Source organism: Entelurus aequoreus, linkage group LG13, assembly GCF_033978785.1.
Source record: "Entelurus aequoreus isolate RoL-2023_Sb linkage group LG13, RoL_Eaeq_v1.1, whole genome shotgun sequence".
NCBI lineage: Eukaryota > Metazoa > Chordata > Actinopteri > Syngnathiformes > Syngnathidae > Entelurus > Entelurus aequoreus.
The window spans coordinates 18,169,019-18,189,538 of record NC_084743.1 but is presented as its reverse complement, the minus strand read 5'-3'; the positions used below and the strand labels follow the sequence as shown (position 1 = coordinate 18,189,538).

The 20,520-nt window shown below is 37.3% G+C and overlaps 2 protein-coding genes across 3 annotated transcripts in view; one reads left to right on the top strand and one right to left on the bottom strand.

The window, feature by feature from the left end:
- The window catches only part of LOC133663222 (frizzled-7-like), a 791,936-nt gene that overhangs the window by 439,284 nt on the left and 332,132 nt on the right, over positions 1-20,520 (top strand). The window lies entirely within an intron of this gene.
- ptpn4a (protein tyrosine phosphatase non-receptor type 4a) overlaps positions 1-20,520 on the bottom strand; it is a 134,434-nt gene that overhangs the window by 14,770 nt on the left and 99,144 nt on the right. For both annotated transcript variants that reach the window (XM_062067522.1, XM_062067521.1), the window contains exons 11-20: positions 17,055-17,118; positions 15,275-15,447; positions 13,765-13,833; positions 13,523-13,657; positions 12,603-12,764; positions 8,707-8,866; positions 5,930-6,013; positions 5,765-5,821; positions 2,797-2,953; positions 913-1,079 (exon numbers count right to left, since the gene is read on the bottom strand). In XM_062067522.1, the coding sequence (XP_061923506.1) occupies positions 913-1,079; positions 2,797-2,953; positions 5,765-5,821; positions 5,930-6,013; positions 8,707-8,866; positions 12,603-12,764; positions 13,523-13,657; positions 13,765-13,833; positions 15,275-15,447; positions 17,055-17,118 (1,228 nt within the window). The remainder of the gene's footprint in view (positions 1-912; positions 1,080-2,796; positions 2,954-5,764; positions 5,822-5,929; positions 6,014-8,706; positions 8,867-12,602; positions 12,765-13,522; positions 13,658-13,764; positions 13,834-15,274; positions 15,448-17,054; positions 17,119-20,520) is intronic.

Here is a 20,520-nt window from a genome sequence, read left to right as displayed (position 1 = left end):
TGGACGTCCACTTTCCAAGGTACCGGTAAGTGCTGTACATTATTATTACATTACTTCATAAAACTACAGTAGTTGTTTGCAGTACATTCTGTAGTATTGTACTTATACAATATGGCTTATTTCTTCTGAGTATTTGTTCTGTTGTGTTTATGTTGTGTTACGGTGCGGATGTTCTCCCGAAATGTGTTTGTCATTCTTGTTTGGTGTGGGTTCACAGTGTGGCGCATATTTGTAACAGTGTTAAAGTTGTTTATGCGGCTACCCTCAGTGTGACCTGTATGGCTATTGACCAAGTATGCTTTGCATTCACTAATGTGTGTGTAAAAGCCACATATATTACGTGATTGGGCCGGCACGCTGTTTGTATGGAGGAAAAGCGGACGTGACGACAGGTTGTAGAGGACGCTAAAGGCAGTGCCTTTAAGGCACGCACCCAATATTGTTGTCCGGGTGGAAATCGGGAGAAATTCGGGAGAATGGTTGCCCCGGGAGATTTTCAGGAGGGGCACTGAAATTCGGGAATCTCCCGGGAAAATTGTGAGGGTTGGCAAGTATGCCCTACGTCTGTGTTTTACCGGAAATGTACAGCATGTACCGCTCCGTACAGCGGCGTTTTAAAAAGTAATTCATTTTACTTTTTGAAACAGATACCGATCATTTCCGATATTACATTTTAAAGCATTTATCGGCCGATAATATCTCTAATTATGATTTTAGTTCCACACTTCTTCTGTTTGATATTGGTTGGTTGGCAAAGTGTATTACAACTAAGTACTGTTGCAACCAAAGCTGAGAAAGAGATCGAGCTCAACAAGGGGCCGCGGCCCTATGTTTAAAAAAACACTGCTCTATTACATCTGCACCACCGTGACTGGTCAGTGTGTTGTTGGCATTCACTTGTGTGCAACTCACGTCAAACTGGGCCAGTATGGCCCCACTGCTCAGACCCTCCTTCAGGGTTACCATAGAATCCCTCAAAGCATGCTGGTCGAGCTGAGTGGGGTCCTGAGGGGACTTCTCTGGGATGTACTGGAAATCTGGTTCCGAGTCCACCTTCTCCTCCACCACATCGTAGATTGCTAGAAAAGGAACAAAGGTTTACATGAACAGAGTTCCAGGCTGAGGAAGTCTTCACCGGACCTTGGGATAATATCATTACCGTCAACATGTTTGAGAATTCATGTGTTTGCTTTGATGTATGACTGGATGAGTAAATCCCCTCCTGACCCACTTTACAGCATGCATTTCAGTGACTCATCATCTTTTGAGCGCTCCCTGAAGCTGGTGGAAAAACATGCTTCCACATACGGCAAAGACGGAGGGGTATAGGAACACTACTCTACTAACCAGGCAACACCAGATATGAACCTTTGTTTCTTGTTTGGCGTCAACCAAAGGAAGCCTTGATGAAGCTGCGACAAGAAGTCACACATCCTCAAACAAAATAAATGAAACTACTCAAGTTAGGCAATTATTTTGCCTCGGAGGCCTAATTTAGAGGAAAAAAATGTACCTCTGCGCAGCTATATCTATTTTTAGAAACACTAATACAAAACCTCACAATAATGTCTGAATGCTAAAAACTAGAGATGTCCGATAATGGCTTTTTTGCCGATATCCGATATTGTCCAACTCTTAATTACCGATTCCAATATCAACCGATACCAATATATACAGTCGTGGAATTAACACATTATTATGCCTAATTTTGTTGTGATGCCCCGCTGGATGCATTAAACAATGTAACAAGGTTTTCCAAAATAAATCAACTCAAGTTATGGGGAAAAAAATGCCAACATGGCACTGCCATATTTATTATTGAAGTCACAAAGTGCATTATTTTTTTTAACATGCCTCAAAACAGCAGTTCGGATTTTGGGAGGAGGTTGAGGTGGGCGGGGTTGGAGGTGGGGGTGGGTAGCGGGGGGTGTATATTGTAGCGTCCTGGAAGAGTTAGTGCTGCAAAGGGTTGTGGGTATTTGTTCTGTTGTGTTTATGTTGTGTTAAGGTGCGGAAATGTGTTTGTCATTCTTGTTTGGTGTGGGTTCACAGTGTGGCACATATTTGTAACAGTGTTAAAGTTGTTTATACGGCCACCCTCAGTGTGACCTGTATGGCTGTTGACAGAGTATGCCTTACATTCACGTGTGTGTGTGAAAAGCCGTAGATATTATGTGACTGGGCCGACACGCAAAGGCAGTGCCTTTAAGGTTTATTGGCGCTCTGTACTTCTCCCTACGTCCGTGTACACAGTCCGTTTACGAGTGTCTGTATTAGTAATATTAACTTACAATGGCATTTTTTTTGTATTGTTTCAGTTTCGTAAATTCACCAAAACGTCACCGCAAAATTTTTGAGTCTGTTTAGCTGATTGGAGAGCTAGCCTCCGCAGCTAGTGACTCCCTGACGATGACTTTTGTTTTGTTTGATCAACCGTTTTACTGCCGTGTTACAGGCACAGTTTGGAAACAATTAAGGTATGTAAATAAACATTTACAAATTTCTTTTTGTGTAAATAACTAATTTTACAACGTATAAGTCCAGTGAGGCTAATATATGGAAAATATATTTTACTTCTGAAATTTAGTAGGTGCGACTTACAGTATATACCAGTGCTCTCTATAGTCAGGAAAAAGTTAATTAAGTTGTTTTTTTAAAATACAGAGGCCCCAGATAAACAGTGCATCAGGAAAGTATTCACAGCGGATTAGCATTTGGCAAAAACAATGCAGAATTAAGACAAATACCAGCGAGCACAAACAAAAACAAAGAATTTCCAAGCCGAAAATGTCTCACCATTTGGTCGCACCAGCAGGATGAGTTCTCCAGAGTGGCTCTCGCAGCTGGCCTTGATGAACATTACAACCTGGTCGTGGGTGTGGTCGGAGATGTCCCGCCCATTAATTAAGACGACCTGGTCACCTTCATTCAGACGTGGCACACACAGGTCAGCCTGACACACAGAAACACAGTAAAATAAGTGACATTTGTCAACACGTTACTTTAAATGCTAAAACTACTCATGTGAGAGTCCTGGCGGTGTAATAATTGTTTAAGTGATTTAGGGACCACTCTTTTCGCAAACCTTTTGATTTATGAACTTTTAGATCGAGCCAAACATGCCTGAATGTGCGGATAATGTCTCTGCGTGCGAACGCTTCATTCAGTCATTCACATTGTGTCGCGCCTGCAGGCAAAAAGCAGGGCGCAGCGTTGTCGGAGGCGTGGCCCTCCCCGTCACTTGCTGCCCACTACACAGTACTAGTCACTTCAGTGCTTCTACATGTGTGTCTTTTCTGTGTTTTTCCGCTTTTTGAAAAGCTTTGTCCATTTTGCTAACTCACTGTGAGTCCCAAAAACTCAATAGACCAGCGTGGAAGGTTAAAATATTTGTTAAAACATTTATATTTGCGAGGAGTACATTAATGGCGTTCACAGGTATGGAAAAATCAATGAAGCAGGCTTCATACCACAGTAAGTTTCATTTATGATGAGACCACTTTTTTGGAAAAATATGCCAGAGCAGACTTATTTCACACTGGAGGAAAATAACACTAAATTTTAACCCTATCTCCCCTTCTCCCCCTGTCTGCTGCTTTCTCTTCAGCTCCTCTGCCTATGTTAATGTGAGTGAATTTGACTTGTTTAAATGTTTATTGTTATCCCAATATGGTTGTTAAAGTAAAGGATTTTTGTATATGCTGATCATTTGTGAGGGCACCAAAGAGACTTATGCTGCTGCTTTCTCTTCAGCTCCTCTGTCTATGTTAATCTGGGTGAATTTGACTTGTTTAAATGTTTATTGTTATCGCAATATGGTTGTTAAAGTAAAGGATTTTTGTATATGCTGATCATTTGTGAGGGCACCAACGAGACTTATGCTGCTGCTTTCTCTTCAGCTCCTCTGCCTATGTTAATGTGGGTGAATTTGACTTGTTTAAATGTTTGTTGTCGTAGCAATATAGTTTTTAAAGTAAAGGATTTTTGTATATGCTGATCATTTGTGAGGGCACCAACGAGACTTATGCTGCTGCTTTCTCTTCAGCTCCTCTGCCTATGTTAATCTGGGTGAATTTGACTTGTTTAAATGTTTATTGTTGTCGCAATATGGTTGTTAAAGTAAAGGATTTTTGTATATGCTGATCATTTGTGAGGGCACCAACGAGACTTATGCTGCTGCTTTCTCTTCAGCTCCTCTGTCTATGTTAATGTGGGTGAATTTGACTTGTTTAAATGTTTGTTGTTGTAGCAATATAGTTTTTAAAGTAAAGGATTTTTGTATATGCTGATCATTTGTGAGGGCACCAAAGAGACTTATGCTGCTGCTTTCTCTTCAGCTCCACTGCCTATGTTAATGTGGGTGAATTTGACTTGTTTAAATGTTTGTTGTTGTAGCAATATAGTTGTTAAAGTAAATGATTTTTGTATATGCTGATCATTTGTGAGGGCACCAACGAGATTTATGCTGCTGCTTTCTCTTCAGCTCCTCTGCCTATGTTAATGTGGGTGAATTTGACTTGTTTAAATGTTTGTTGTTGTAGCAATATGGTTGTTAAAGTAAAGGATTTTTGTATATGCTGATCATTTGTGAGGGCACCAAAGAGACTTATGCTGCTGCTTTCTCTTCAGCTCCTCTGCCTATGTTAATGTGGGTGAATTTGACTTGTTTAAATGTTTATTGTTGTCGCAATATGGTTGTTACAGTAAAGGATTTTTGTATATGCTGATCATTTGTGAGGGCACCAATGAGACTTATGCTGCTGCTTTCTCTTCAGCTCCTCTGCCTATGTTAATGTGGGTGAATTTGACTTGTTTAAATGTTTATTGTTGTCGCAATATGGTTGTTAAAGTAAAGGATTTTTGTATATGCTGATCATTTGTGAGGGCACCAACGAGATTTATGCTGCTGCTTTCTCTTCAGCTCCTCTGTCTATGTTAATGTGGGTGAATTTGACTTGTTTAAATGTTTGTTGTTGTAGCAATATAGTTGTTAAAGTAAAGGATTTTTGTATATGCTGATCATTTGTGAGGGCACCAAAGAGACTTATGCTGCTGCTTTCTCTTCAGCTCCTCTGCCTATGTTAATGTGGGTGAATTTGACTTGTTTAAATGTTTATTGTTGTAGCAATATAGTTGTTAAAGTAAAGAATTTTTGTATATGCTGATCATTTGTGAGGGCACCAACGAGATTTATGCTGCTGCTTTATCTTCAGCTCCTCTGTCTATGTTAATGTGGGTGAATTTGACTTGTTTAAATGTTTATTGTTGTAGCAATATAGTTGTTAAAGTAAATGATTTTTGTATATGCTGATCATTTGTGAGGGCACCAAAGAGACTTATGCTGCTGCTTTCTCTTCAGCTCCTCTGTCTATGTTAATGTGGGTGAATTTGACTTGTTTAAATGTTTATTGTTGTTGCAATATGGTTGTTAAAGTAAAGGATTTTTGTATATGCTGATCATTTGTGAGGGCACCAAAGAGACTTATGTGTGTGTAAAGCAGTGCATACAGCATACATATGTTTTGGTTTGTTAATAAAAATACAATTGTTAAGTTTGTTTGATATATAGTACTGTATAACACTTTATATTGTGTTCAAAGTGTACAAACCTTCACTAAAATATGGACTTTTGTCAAGGCTGCAACCTAGTATTCATATTTACATTGTTTCTTCTGGAGATGTTTGCTTCGCTATACACACTTTTCTATTTACGAACCTTGTTCAAGAACCAATAAATCGTAAATCGAGGTTCCACTGTACTTACTGATGTTCCTGGAGCTACTCTGGATACAATGATTGGCATCTTCTGGTCAGCTCCACCCTAGAAACACACACACAAACAATCCTTGTTGGAAAAAGGGCGATTATCCCTGCACAGCATCAGTGTTATTAGATATGTCATAAGAATAGCATTGAACATAAAAGTCACCTTAACGTTGAAGCCAAAACGTCCATGTTCATCAGGCCTCATTTTGATCAAGACCAGATTATCATGAGGAACAATTCCATTCAGCTGAAATAACAAGTCAAAGGCACAAACAAACAAAAAATCAATTTTTACCGTAAAGTTCCAAAAAGTACAAATTGGTAAGCATGTAGATTTTAGGCCCTTCATGAAGGTGGAATGATGTCACAAAGTACATTTTTATGTTTTGGATTGTCTCTCCACAGGGTCAAATCATTAAAGATGTACATTGTAGAATCATTCCACCTTGGAAAAAGAACAGTTCAAATAAATTATAATGAGGACATTCATGCCCATGTATGTAAACTTCTGGGCACCTGTATTTTACTCTTTCAATTTACATTTACAGTACATGTACTTGTCCTCAGTGCATATTTATCTGCATGACTGATGTTGGCACATTGAGGAGAAAAAATGTCTGAAAAATCATCTATTTCATTTAACCCTTGTGCAAGCTTAAGATTGACTATACATACTTACTCATAGAATCCAAAAGGGACCCGCTCATAAGAGACATAAGTCAGCAATATTTTTTTTTTTTACTTTCAATGGTTGAAATATTTAACAACTTAAGATCTATCAATTAATATACTTTTTTAATTGTTATTTATGTTTTTTTTGTTTTGTTTTATGGTCTTCATGTCCAAAATAACAGTTTTTTAATGCCGGGGAAAAGCAAAATATGCATTACTTCTAAAAAATGTGGAATATTTGAGGCCTTGAATAGGTCAATAATTCATGACAACATTGATGATGATGCAGTAGAACAAAGTAAACAAAACATTTATATATTTATGCATATATATATATATATGCAAAACAATAACAGTGCAATACTTTTTCATAACATGGTCACTACTGCCTAGTTTCTCTTGTTATATTCTTATTTTACTGTTATATTTTTATTCTCATTGTTGCTTTTTATTTTTATTGTAATATTGTTCTATTTTGTTTCCATTTATACCCCCATTATTTACTTTTTAAATTAGATCTAAATTTTGTACACTGCTGCTGGAATTTAAATTTTCCTGAGGGAACTCTCCTGAAGGAATCAATAAAGTACTATCTATCTATCTATTTATCTATCTATATATATACATATATTTAAAAAAAACCTAATTTATACAGTGCCTACTTATATAGAATGAGCGAGAAATCAGTTTGAGTTTATTGACTTGACAAGTATTTAAAGGATATCTGCCATATTATAAAGAGTATAACTGTCCAAGATCAATTTCTCTGAATTTCAGTGTTTATATGGCAGTTTAACTCATTTACATTCATCAAATCTCAGGGTTTTTTGACGCAATCTACTAGTTAAGGGACGCAATTAACACCCCAACTACATTTTTTTGTTTCTAAATCGGCACGGATGAGATTCCTTCGGTTTTCATGAAAAAAAGCACAGTACAATACCAGGATTACAGTCTTTTTAACAGATTACAGGTACAAAATATCAGTTATAATTGGAGTCAGTGGGCCTGAAAGAGGCCTTAAGAGAGAGTGTGTATATGTATTTTAGGGGTGTGAATCTTTGGGCACCTAACGATTCGATCGGATTTTGATTCCTGGAGTGACGATTCGATTCAGAATTGATTCTCGATTCAACACGATTCAAACCGAATCTCACAATGTATTATTTGGCATAGTACTTAAAGTAAAACTTTTTTAAAAACAGGTTGGAAAAGCTCCTTCTGGTTGCTTTGTGATGCCCTAAAAACGTGTGTGTGTGTGTGTGTGTGTGTTCTGGCAATGCATACTTAATGGGGACATCGCTCTGTTGACACATTCACCTTTAGGGGACCTCTGACGGTATGGGGACAAAAAAACAGATCCCCTAAAGCAGTGGTCCCCAACCACCGGGCCGCACAAGAAATACAATTTTTTTTTTTTTTAATTAAATCAACATAAAAAACACAATATATACATTATGTTTCAATATAGACCAATACAGTCTGCAGGTATACAGTCCGTAAGCACACATGATTGTATTTCTTTATGACAAAAAAATTAATTAATTAAAAAAATAAAAATAAATAAATACCCCCCCCGGTCCGTGGGACAAATTTTCAAGCGTTGACCGCAGCTACAAAAAGGTTGGGGACCACTGCCCTAAAGGGAAACCTTTTTAAATGATAGTCAGATCCATTCTGAAGATGCCTAAGTGATTTTTAAGTGGTGAAACTTCCTATAAGAGGACAGCTGTAGGGCTGTATTTTGAGGATCATGTCATATTTAATTTGAACTTTTTATTATTTGTATTTATTTTTTATTTAAATGGTCCTCAGTAGTCACGTACAAATTTGTGTGAATTATGCAAAATTATTTAAATTTGGTACCCATGAACCATATTAACTCTTTTTCCCCAGGGTCCCTAGTAAGAATAATCAGCACATTACTTTATCAATCCAGAGATTTAAAGACGTTTATGAGCTAACTGGGCAGTTGCTATTTTACCTCATTTTTGTTATGCCTTCACAACCTGTAGAAAGGGTGGTCCCCACAAGTGATGATCAAAAACTTGGTCCCCATTCCAAATGATAACCAGTATGTGTGTGTGCACTCATTATATTCTGTTTTTATTTACCATTTACACAACACGCCAACTTTACTGGTTTTGGGTTTTGTACTTCTACGTGGGATGTTTGGCATTAGAAATGTATATATGACCACTTTACAACTACAATGCTATTAGAATGAAAATGTATTACGTCTTTCATATCTTCGAGTTCCATACTGACCGTGGTCTTGTCAGTATTGGCAGGAACGTCGTACATCTCGTTGAGGTGGTTGTCCAGGAGACTCTGCTGCGAGTGGGCCTGGATGATCTGGCTCAAGGTCTTCCTGCTCAGCTGCTTGGGGGGCAGAGCCGGAGGCAGGCCGTCCACGCCATCGGGAGAGCTGCGGGTGAGAGAAAGACCGGTGAGAAGCAACACTTTGTCAGTACAGTACGTGCTCCTCTACTGCTCCCGTACTCTCAAATATAAAAACATGTAAAAGAAAAGACGCAAAACAAAGTGAGAGAAAAAAAGGTCAGAAGAGACTGAGAGGCCCGGCGGCATCGTCTTTGTCGCAAAGCATTTATGTCAACGTAATGTGTTTTGAAGAGGAAGGAAAACACCCTCGAGCTCATCAACGTGACAATGACAGACGTCTCAGTGTGTAAAGTGAAAGGTTAGTCAGGTGACATCATGACTCCTTTATGAAGGGTACCAGCCAGTCGTCACACACTGCAAGGGGATGGAAGCAGCAGTCAAAGATCAGATTCATTGCTGGGGTTTTGACTGCTGCTGTCCGTCTGTCACTAAAGTACAAACACACACGCGCACAATAAGGTCAGCGGGGGGGGCAGGTCAGAGACATCTTTATTAGGGATGTCCGATAATGGCTTTTTGCCGATATCCGATATTCCGATATTGTCCAACTCTTTAATTACCGATACCGATATCAACCGATACCGATATCAACCGATATATGCAGTCGTGGAATTAACACATTATTATGCCTAATTCGGACAACCAGGTATGGTGAAGATAAGGTACTTTTTTAAAAAATTAGTAAAATAAGATAAATAAATTAAAAACATTTTCTTGAATAAAAAAGAAAGTACAACAATATAAAAACAGTTACATAGAAACTAGTAATGAATGAAAATTAGTAAAATTAACTGTTAAAGGTTAGTACTATTAGTGGACCAGCAGCACGCACAATCATGTGTGCTTACGGACTGTATCCCTTGCAGACTGTATTGATATATATTGATATATAATGTAGGAACCAGAATATTAATAACAGAAAGAAACAACCCTTTTGTGTGAATGAGTGTAAATGGGGGAGGGAGGTTTTTTGGGTTGGTGCACTAATTGTAAGTGTATCTTGTGTTTTTTATGTTGATTTAATAAAAATTAAAAAAAATAAATTAAAAAAAACAAAAAATAAAAAAAACGATACCGATAATAAAAAAAACGATACCGATAATTTCCGATATTACATTTTAACGCATATATCGGCCATCTCTAATCTTTATATGTTCCTGCAGTCTTTCCGCCATCCACGCATGAAAAAATATTGTAATAATTTTAAGATAACGTTTCCAAATAAACAGCAATGCACAATCTATACCAACGGTGTCCAAAGTGCCGCCCGTAGCAAAAATGTTTAACGGCCCGCGACACATTCTAAAAATACAAAAAAACACAAAAAAGTGGAATAAAATAGCCAAAAGGTGACATGTTGCAATGTTGACTCTGATAACACAACGCTGCCATGCAGACTGTGTTTTTCTTTAACGCTGTCATTGCTCGAAAAATAATCATGAATCAAAATCAATGTTGTTATGAATTATTGAAGGGTCCAATTACTTCACATCAAAAATTCCCCTTTAAAATATTTTTGGGTTGAAAATATTGCCTATTTTGTGTGTTTGCCATATACAAAAGAAAGTTTTATTTGATAGATTGTCACTGAAGGCATCAAAACTATGACACCTGTGAAGTGCAAACCCTTTCAGGTGACTTACCTCTTGAAGCTCATCGAGAGAATGCCAGGAGTGTGCAAAACAGTAATCAGAGCAAAGGGTTGCTATTTTGAAGAAACCAGAATATAAAACATGTTTTCAGTTATTTGACCTTTTTTTGTTTAAGTACATAACTCCACATGTGTTCATTCATAGTTTTGATGCCTTCAGTGACAATCTACAATGTAAATAGTCATGAAAATAAAGAAAACGCATTGAATAAAAAGGTGTGTCCAAGCGTTTGGTCTGTACTGTATATATATACAGTATACACACACACACATACATACGGTATATACACAATACATACATACATATTATACATAGATGTATATATATACTCACATACATATACTAACTGTATATATATATATACAGTACATACATAAATATATACAGTACATACATATATACATATATATACAGTACATATATACATATATATACAGTACATATATACATATTTATACATACAGTACATATATACATATATATATATATATACAGTACATACATATATATATACACACAGTACATACATATATATATACACAGTACATACATATATATATACACAGTACATACATATATATAAACAGTACATCAATCAATCAATCAATCAATGTTTATTTATATAGCCCTAAATCAAAAGTGTCTCTAAGGGCTGCACAAGCCACAACGACATCCTCGGTACAGAGCCCACATAAGGGCAAGGAAAAACTCACCCCAGTGGGACGTCGATGTGAATGACTATGAGAAACCTTGGAGAGGACCGCATATGTGGGTAACCCCCCCGCTCTAGGGGAGACCGAATGCAATGGATGTCGAGTGGGTCTGACATAATATTGTGAGAGTCCAGTCCATAGTGGGGCCAGCAGGAAACCATCATATATATAATATAATAATAATAATAATATCATATATATACAGTACATATATATAAACAGTACATATATATATATATATATATATAGTCAAGGTTTCTGTGGTTTATCCATTATACAATGCTCAATACCGGGGTAGAGCGGAATATATACGTTAAGTCAGGAAAAAACAGAGGCTATATCATCCCGACAAGCCTGTTTCGCAGGTTTCCCTGCTCGTCAGGGGACTTTATATACATTTATAATAAAATCCCCTGACGAGCAGGGAAACCTGCGAAACAGGCTTTTAGGGATGATATAGCCTCAGTGTTTTTTCCTGACCTAACGTAATATTTATATATACATTTCACAATTAAAAAAAAACTGGCCGCTCACTCACCAGAATGTTACCATAATATTTAGGACAGTTTTACACAAAATTACTTCAAATTGAAAAACAGTACCGCTGTTATTTTTAATGCAAAATTCTGGCGACTGCGCTGCTACATTACCGTAAAAGCTACCTTCCCTGTTGGTACGGTGCATTACTGTAAATGGAAAACTGGTAGCACTGATAATTTTAAGGTACATTTCAGGCGACTGAGCTGCGAGGTTTGTACAGTAAAAGTTACTGACTTTTTCACCGTGTAGCCTTGTGGACATGCGATCAATGATTGTACAGCTTGAAAGAGGTCAGTATGAATATGTATTCAAATTGGTAGCCTTCTTCTGCAAGCCAAACGAAATGAAACCACAGAATAAATGTGGCCCTCGGGCCTCACTTTGGACGTAGCCTCTCTGACAGCCATTAAATGAGTCAAACAGGTTGATACCAGAGCTATAATGCATTGTTCTGTAGGTTTGTACAAGCAATCCTGCTCAAGCTGTTCCTGTGAAAGTTGCAGAACTTACTAGATGTTTGGTTGAGGTTTATTTCAAACATGTATACAGTTTATATACATGCTTTTTAGTGTTCAAATATAATAGGGCACACAGAAATCAGCCACCTCTTTTCCAGTACAAACAAAGTTCAACCACTCCACCCTTCACTGCGAGCACATTTTACGAGTGTGTTTTTTTTTCTTTTAACAAGAGTTCATCTTTACAAAGGGTAAGGTTAGGGTGTGCCTGACTGGGAGAGGCCACAGACAATGTCAGCTCAGCAAAGTCAGACAGGAAAGAGATGTTTTTAAGACACAAAAGAGTACTAAAATCTATCTTACAGTTCAAATGAAACGGCGGCAGGTATGGCACTTACGGTGTGGAGTCCAAGCTGATACTGTTGGCTTGCGTGGAGGAGGCCGACTTGTGATTGGAGGAGAAGACGGGCAAGCTGGGCGACGTGTGTATCACATGATCCACCAGGTGGCCGACAGACGAGGGGCGTAGCCGCGTGCCGTCTTGTGTAAACAGGGAGTTCCTAAGAAATACACACAGAGCGCTGGAGAATCAAACCTGAACTACATCTCTTCTACAAGCCTTTAGTTTCATTCATGTTTTGTGTTGATCAACTGAAAATTCCTCCTTTGTCGTCAGCAAGATAACTTTTTTTTTGGATGCTTTAATTAAGGTGACCACCCCTGAATTTATGTTTGCCATTTTTTATTTGTGTGGAACCCTGACCTGTATGATCTCCACATTCATGTTTTGGGGCAAACCCATTAATTCCTCTATTTACAAACCCCTCATTGTACAGACCTTTCCATTTACAAACCACACCCCGAATAAATGAATGGCTTACGAATAGAGACGAATATCGGACTGCCGATATCGGCCGATAAATGCTTTAAAATGTAATATCAGAAGTTATCGGTATCGGTTTCAAAATTATCGGTATCAGTTTCAAAAAGTAAAATGTATGACTTTTTAAAACGCTGCTGTGTACACGGACGTAGGGAGACGTACAGAGCGCCAATAAACGTTAAAGGCACTGCTTTTGCGTGCCGGCCCAGTCACATAATATCTACGGCTTTTCACACACACCCATACTTGGTCAACAGCCATACAGGTCACACTGAGGATGACCGTATAAACAACTTTAACACTGTTACAAATATGCGCCACACTGTGAACCCACACCAAACAAGAATGACAAACACATGTGGATAAATGGATAAAATATGGGTGTTCTTAAAAAGGAAAAATGATCTTGTATGAACAATAAAATCTTGAACTAACTGATTGGGTGTCCCAGGCGGCGAGCGGGTCGGCAGGCTCTGAGTCTCCAGTCTTTCATCTGATAGGCTGTTCCTGCTCACCGTCTCCCAGTCCGATCCACCCAACAACTTCCTGGCCAAAGGCTTGCTCGGAGATCTGCACACAGCAAAGCATTGAGCTGCAATAGCATTTGTACAAGAGCCAAAAGAACCACCAATTTGTAAAGTTTGAAATAGCAAATATCCGAGAGACGTGATGGTTACCTGGCAAACACCCTGTCCTTGATGCCTTTCTCCTTTCCATACTGGACAGACTGCACCTCCGTCCTCCCACTACAGAGAGATTGTTGGTAGTCAACACCATGTCATGAAAACCAAAACAACATCTGACATAATAGTGCCTCGTCTATCATATTAAAACTACTTGACTGTTAGTCAAAGGACACAAAACCCATGCACCAGGGGTGTCCAAAGTGCGGCCAGGGGGTCATTTGCCATCCACATCTCAAGTTTTGCTGGCCCTCAGAATATTGTCAGAAAAAAAACCAGTAAGAAAATGCAAAATAATTTATTTTAATGAGAAAAAGCTGAAATTTTGGTTCTAATAACTCCACCAAGAGCTGCTTACTGAAAAGTCAAAGCAAGCGGGGGCCACTTTGATATTTTTTTTATTTTCTAAAAAAAAAAAAAAATGCTAAGTATATATTTTATATATATATACTGTATATTTAGTGACAACACTTAGTGTCAACTTTATGTTGTAAGTGAAAAGTGCTTTAATTCTTGTTATTACTATCAACATTTAAGCTTTTTTCCCAATACATCATGTCTTTTTGCTCTTTTTTCTTCCATTTTTACTGTTGTTTTTTCCCCCGACAATATTCTGCGAGTCAACAGTTTTCATTAGTTATTACAAAGTTATGTCTATAAATATATACAGTACAGGCCAAAAGTTTAGACACACCTTCTCCTCATTCAATGAGTTTCCTTTATTTTCATGACTATTTACATTGCAGATTGTCACTGAAGGCATCAAAACTATGAATAAACATGTAACAAAAAAAGGTGAAATAACTGAAAACATGTTTTATATTATTTTTTCTTCAAAATAGCCACCCTTTGCTCTGATTACTTTTTCGCACACTCTTGGCATTCTCTCGATGAGCTTCAAGAGGTAGTCACCTGAAATGGTTTTCACTTCACAGGTGTGCTTGAAGCTCATCGAGAGAATGCCAAGAGTGTGCAAAGCAGTAATCAGCAAACGGTGGCTATTTTAAAGAAACTAGAATATAAAACATGTTTTCAGTTATTTCACCTTTTTTTGTCAAGTACATAACTCCACATGTTCATTCATAGTTGTGATGCCTTCAGTGACAATCTACAATGTAAATAGTCATGAAAATAAAGAAAACACATTGAATGAGAAGGTGTGTCCAAAATGTTTTGTTTTTTTTACCAAATAAATATATCAAAACGGCCCCTGCATACTTTCACTTTTCATTATGCGGCCCTTGTTGGAAAAAGTTTGGACACCCCTGCCATACATAATAATGTTGTGATACACTGGAAATAATCTTTTAAATGGTTATTCTCCTGTGTAGTGTTTGGTAAATTAGGAGAAACATCAGAAGTATAAGACTGCAATTTGGAAAACAAACTTTAGGCAACTTTCTTTTTGGGTGAACTACAAACAATTCAACGGTGATGTTGTGGTTGCAAGTGAAAGAAGCGTGTTCATCTCAAAGGCTGTCTGTAAACGGTCGTTCAATCATACCAGTATCTAAACTTTGAACCCAGGGTGAAATAATGCGAGAAGAAGTTCTTCTGAGGTGGGATGGGTCGTTCCAGTCTGAAGAAGGTATGGTGTTCCACACAGGCCTTCCACAGGTTCTTACAGGCTCGGTAGTTCACCATGTTGAAACCAAGCAGAGTCTCCCGCGTCTCACTCTGAGTGTAAGGAAACCAGAAAAAAACAATTACTAAGGATGTCTGTGGAATGAAGGACCGGGGGCCTCGTCCGGACAACTGCACAGGGTTCTGACTAGTGTTGTCCCGATACCAATATTTTGAAATGTATTTCGATACTTTTCGGTACTTTTCTAAATAAAAGGGACCACAAAAAATGGCATTATTGGCTTTATTTTAACAAAAAATCTTACAGTCAATTAAACATATGTTTCTTATTGCAAGTTTGTCCTTAAATAAAATAGTGAACATACTAGACAACTTGTCTTTTAGTAGTAAGTAAGCAAACAAAGTCTCCTAATTTAGTCTGCTGACGTATGCAGTAACGTATTGTGTCATTTATTATTCTATTACAGTGTTTCCCATAAACTGCCAAGATACCTGTGGCGGTGGGGGCGTGGCTGTGGGCGTGGTCAGCATGACATCATCGAGTAATTTGCATAATTTACTACAATGATATGATTTTCTCTAAAAAGGCTCAAAAAATGTATACTTACTAATTAATAATAACAGTTTTGTTTTAAACGTCCATCCATTCATCCATTTTACAATATAATTACAACACTTTATGTACATATTTATATACAGATTTGAACAATAAGTTATTCACTGAAATATATTTATTAATTGTGGTTCTTACAAAAAATATATCTTATAAAATATAAAAGCTAAAATGTTTCTTAAAGCTCTGCCCCTTTAATTAGTGCATACTGAATAATTTAACTTTAGCCTACTACTACAACCATATTATTTACCAGCAACATAAAGTGAAACAGAGGCAGAGGTGTCCTGCCACAGTCAGTAACAAATAAACAGAAAACAGTAGTGGTCAAATACAAATAAGGCAACAAGAGAAGTATCCTACACTTCTCTTTTGTAAAGTAAATCTGAACAGCCTACATGGGCATCTACATCAACTATATGATTTACCTGAGAAGCTGGACAGGACAAAAAAAAATTTTAAATTAAAAAAAATTTTAAATTAAAAAAAATTAAAAATTAATTTTTTTTTTTATTTGTGGCGGACGTAATTCTTTCGTGGCGGGCCGCCACAAATAAATGAATGTGTGGGAAACACTGCATTATTTTGTCAAAATTATTAAGGACAAGTGGTAGAAAATGAATTATTAATCTACTTGTTCATTTACTGTTAATATCTGCTTACTTTTTCTTTTAACATGTTTTATCTACACTTCTGTTAAAATGTAATAATCATTTATTCTTATGTTGTTTGATACTTTACATTTACGTTTTGGATGATACCACAAATTTGGGTATCGATCCGATACCAAGTAGTTACAGGGTCATACAATGGTCATATTCAAAGTCCTCATGTGTCCAGGAGCTTTTATGTTTTGAAAAAGTTTCATTACAATTGTTATACTAAATAAAACATTGCGAGAATCGGTTTGAATCGACAATTGTGGTGAATCCAGGATCAATTCTGAACTGAATGGTCACCCCAGGGAGCTGAATCGGATCAAAGCAATAGGTGCCAAAGAGTGACACCCCTACAATGTGCACCCCTAATTCCAAGTGCTAAATGCACATTAATAAAATAATTTGCATCCAAGTACGTGTGCACTCACTGTCTCTTTCCTCAACTGGATGAAGAACTGTTTGCACTTGAAGGAGATTTTCACGATTTTCAACCTGAAAGCAAGAAGAAGAAAAAAAGATTAGTTGCAGCAATAAAAAGACAATGCTTATACATGAAAACAGCACAGTTTGAGTATAAATACATTTTTTATGAATTAATTAGTCATATTTGTTAGTTAGGACATGCCTAACTAAATAGATGGCTAAATTTGAGACAAAATTGATCTTTGCTCAATTAACCGATTAGTCGACTAATCGTTAAGATAATCGATGACTGGTCAATTATGAAAATAGTCTTAGTTGCAGCCCTATTTAACTGTGACAATGCTTAGATGAAGACAGCCATAACTAATAGTAAACCGCAAGTGTGCCAACTGGCATTATATGTCGATATAAGAAAGTTTTATTAACCATATGAAGACTGATATTTTTTGTATTTGATGACAATTAAATGTTCTTAATACGGATAAGCTTGTTGAAATAATCTACTGCTCATTATTAGTGTACCATAAAGTAATACATCGTAAATTTCCTTCATTGAATAAATTGTAGCGTAAATCATGTAGATTAAATACAGTATATAGTAGGTAGGGCCGGACCATTATGGCAAAAAAAGATTATCTTGATTGATATTAAAATTATGATTAATAACACGATTGTTCATTAATTTGAAAACATGAGTGTTTATTGCACCACCAAAACTCAACTTTAAATGAAATTAAAAAGAACAACGGGTATAAATTAGTAAGGAATAAACAAGTAGAATAACTGTAACAGCAATAAATTTAAAAAAATAGCACTATAAGAAAACTAAATATTTCTGTTTTGTTTTTAATTCAATGTTTTATCTTAGGACAATTTTGACTAATATTTGAAGTCAAAGCATAATAAATGTGTAAATGTACCAATAAGTGCTTGTGCAAGGTACTTTTATTTTGTGAGCCCAGTCAGACCGGATGTTACGCACAGCGCTGTTATTGTGAAGGGGGGGGAAGTGTGCTGCTGTTGAGTGTGACAAGTTTTGAGGCGACTTGAGGATGTTTATATAAGGAAAAAAATAATAATAATAATTAAAAAAAAGAGAACGCTTTAAGTTGCGACTGCTGTTATGTTTTTCTGTTGATCCTAAAATGATGATGTCGTTCACAACAACACAAGCAGATGAGATGTGTTGTGGGTGTATGGATTGCTCTATTTACACACTATTTTCCCAAACAAATGTTCCTTTTTTCCACAAAGACAGCATTTCACTCACATTTATGTCAACCTCCCTGATATTATCCTGTCTTTATCAGCGGATTCCGTTTTATTGACCAATTTCTTTGATTCCGTTCGCGGTAACGTAAATGCAGATATCATATGACCTTAGTTTTTTTGTTGAGTTTAGTGATTATTGATAAGGCAAACTATAAAAAGTAGAGATGTCTGATAATATCGGACTGCCGATATTATCGGCCGATAAATGCTTTAAAATGTAATATCGGAAATTATCGGTATCTGTTTCAAAATTATCGGTTTCAAAAAGTAAAATGTATGACTTTTTAAAACGCCGCTGTGTACACGGACATAGAGAGAAGTACAGAGCGCCAATAAACCTTAAAGGCACTGCCTTTGCGTGCCGGCCCAGTCACATAATATCTACGGCTTTTCACACACACACAAGTGAATGCAATGCATACTTGGTCAACAGCCATACAGGTCACACTGAGGGTGACCGTATAAACAACTTTAACACTGTTACAAATATGCGCCACACTGTGAACCCACACCAAACAAGAATGACAAACACATCGGGAGAACATCCGCACCGTAACACAACATAAACACAACAGAACAAATACCCAGAACCCCTTGCAGCACTAATTCTTCCGGGACGCTACCCCCTCCAATTCCCCCCGCCCCCCTAACCTCCTCATTCTCTCTCAGGGAGAGCATGTCCCAAATTCCAAGCTGCTGTTTTGAGGTATGTTAAAAAAAATCATGCACTTTGTGACTTCAATAATAAATATGGCATTTTTTTCCATAACTTGAGTTGATTTATTTTAGAAAACCTTGTTACATTGTTTAATGCATCCAGCAGGGCATCACAACAAAATTAGGCATAATAATGTGTTCATTCCACGACTGTATATAACTGTATTGGTTGATATCGGTATCGGTAATTAAGAGTTGGACAATATCAGAATATCGTATATCGGCAAAAAAGCCATTATCGGACATCTCTAATAAAAAGTAGCAACTATGGTGAGATCCCAAACTTCTAGAAGACGTGGACTTTTTACTCACTCATTTGTTTCACGTTGCGCGGCCCAATAATTGTTTTTTTCCCCCATGATTATAACATTTTATGATTGAGAGAATCAAAATCAAATACAAATTTGATTAATTGTCCAGCACCTGTATCTAGCCTTATTTAGTTAACAGATTGAACGATTCCTTCTACATTCACACGCATGTGCAGTCGCGGAAGGCATGCACAAATAGTGGGGGATGCATTGCTCGACAGAATACTCGTCAATAGCTAAAAAATAAATAAATTAGTAAACATCCAGAGGGCCGGATTAAAATCTTATGGAGATTTATTTGGCCCACGGGCTGTAGTTTGCCCAAGTCTGCCATAACTCACAATGACAGGCTTAACCTATTTTATATAACTTGACATTTAAAAAAAACTGCTCTAGTGTCTCTTACTGTCTGATTACTTGTCTTACATTTCAATGTCCACGCTTCCACAAGCAAGACGATTGCAATTTAATTATAATCGGTTAAAATAAACATGAAGCACATATTCCTTAGAAAGAAAACTGCGCTGACTGAGGTCAAGCGGCTCACAGCTTCTGTCCCTTAAGTCGCTACTGAAACTAAAATTGTTGACATTTTTTGAGCGCCACAGTCTCAGACTTCTGTGCGTGTTTTCTCTAGACGCACATAGCTGTGGACCGTGCGGTCTTTCCAGCGGTTCCTTCCCTTCCTCGCAGCTCCAGAAGCAGTCATGTTGCAACATTAAGTTTAAATCACACACACGCAGTTAAGAGGTGTGCTGATGAGCCGCGGCGTAACATAATCCCTTCCTAGAGCTCTGTGGCTGCTCTGGCTCATCACTCGCCGCTAAATATATTTCACATGCGCTACATGCACGCCGAGGCCGAGCGTGAGTCATGCCTATCTAAGTGTGCCTTATTTGTTTGGCTGTTTGCTGCAAAGAGAAATTGCAAAAAGGAAATTAAAACCCCCCAAAATGTCTACGTCTGGAATTGCATTTAGAGTAAAGAAAATGAACTCCATTTCAAAGAAGAAAGGTAGAGAAGTGATGACAATGTGGCAGATGGTCACAGCCTTAATTCCTGGGATAATGGAATACATAAAAAAATGTAATGAGACTATACCAGGGGTCGGCAACCTTTACCACTCAAAGAGCCATTTTGGCAAGTTTCACAAATTAAAGAAAATAATGGG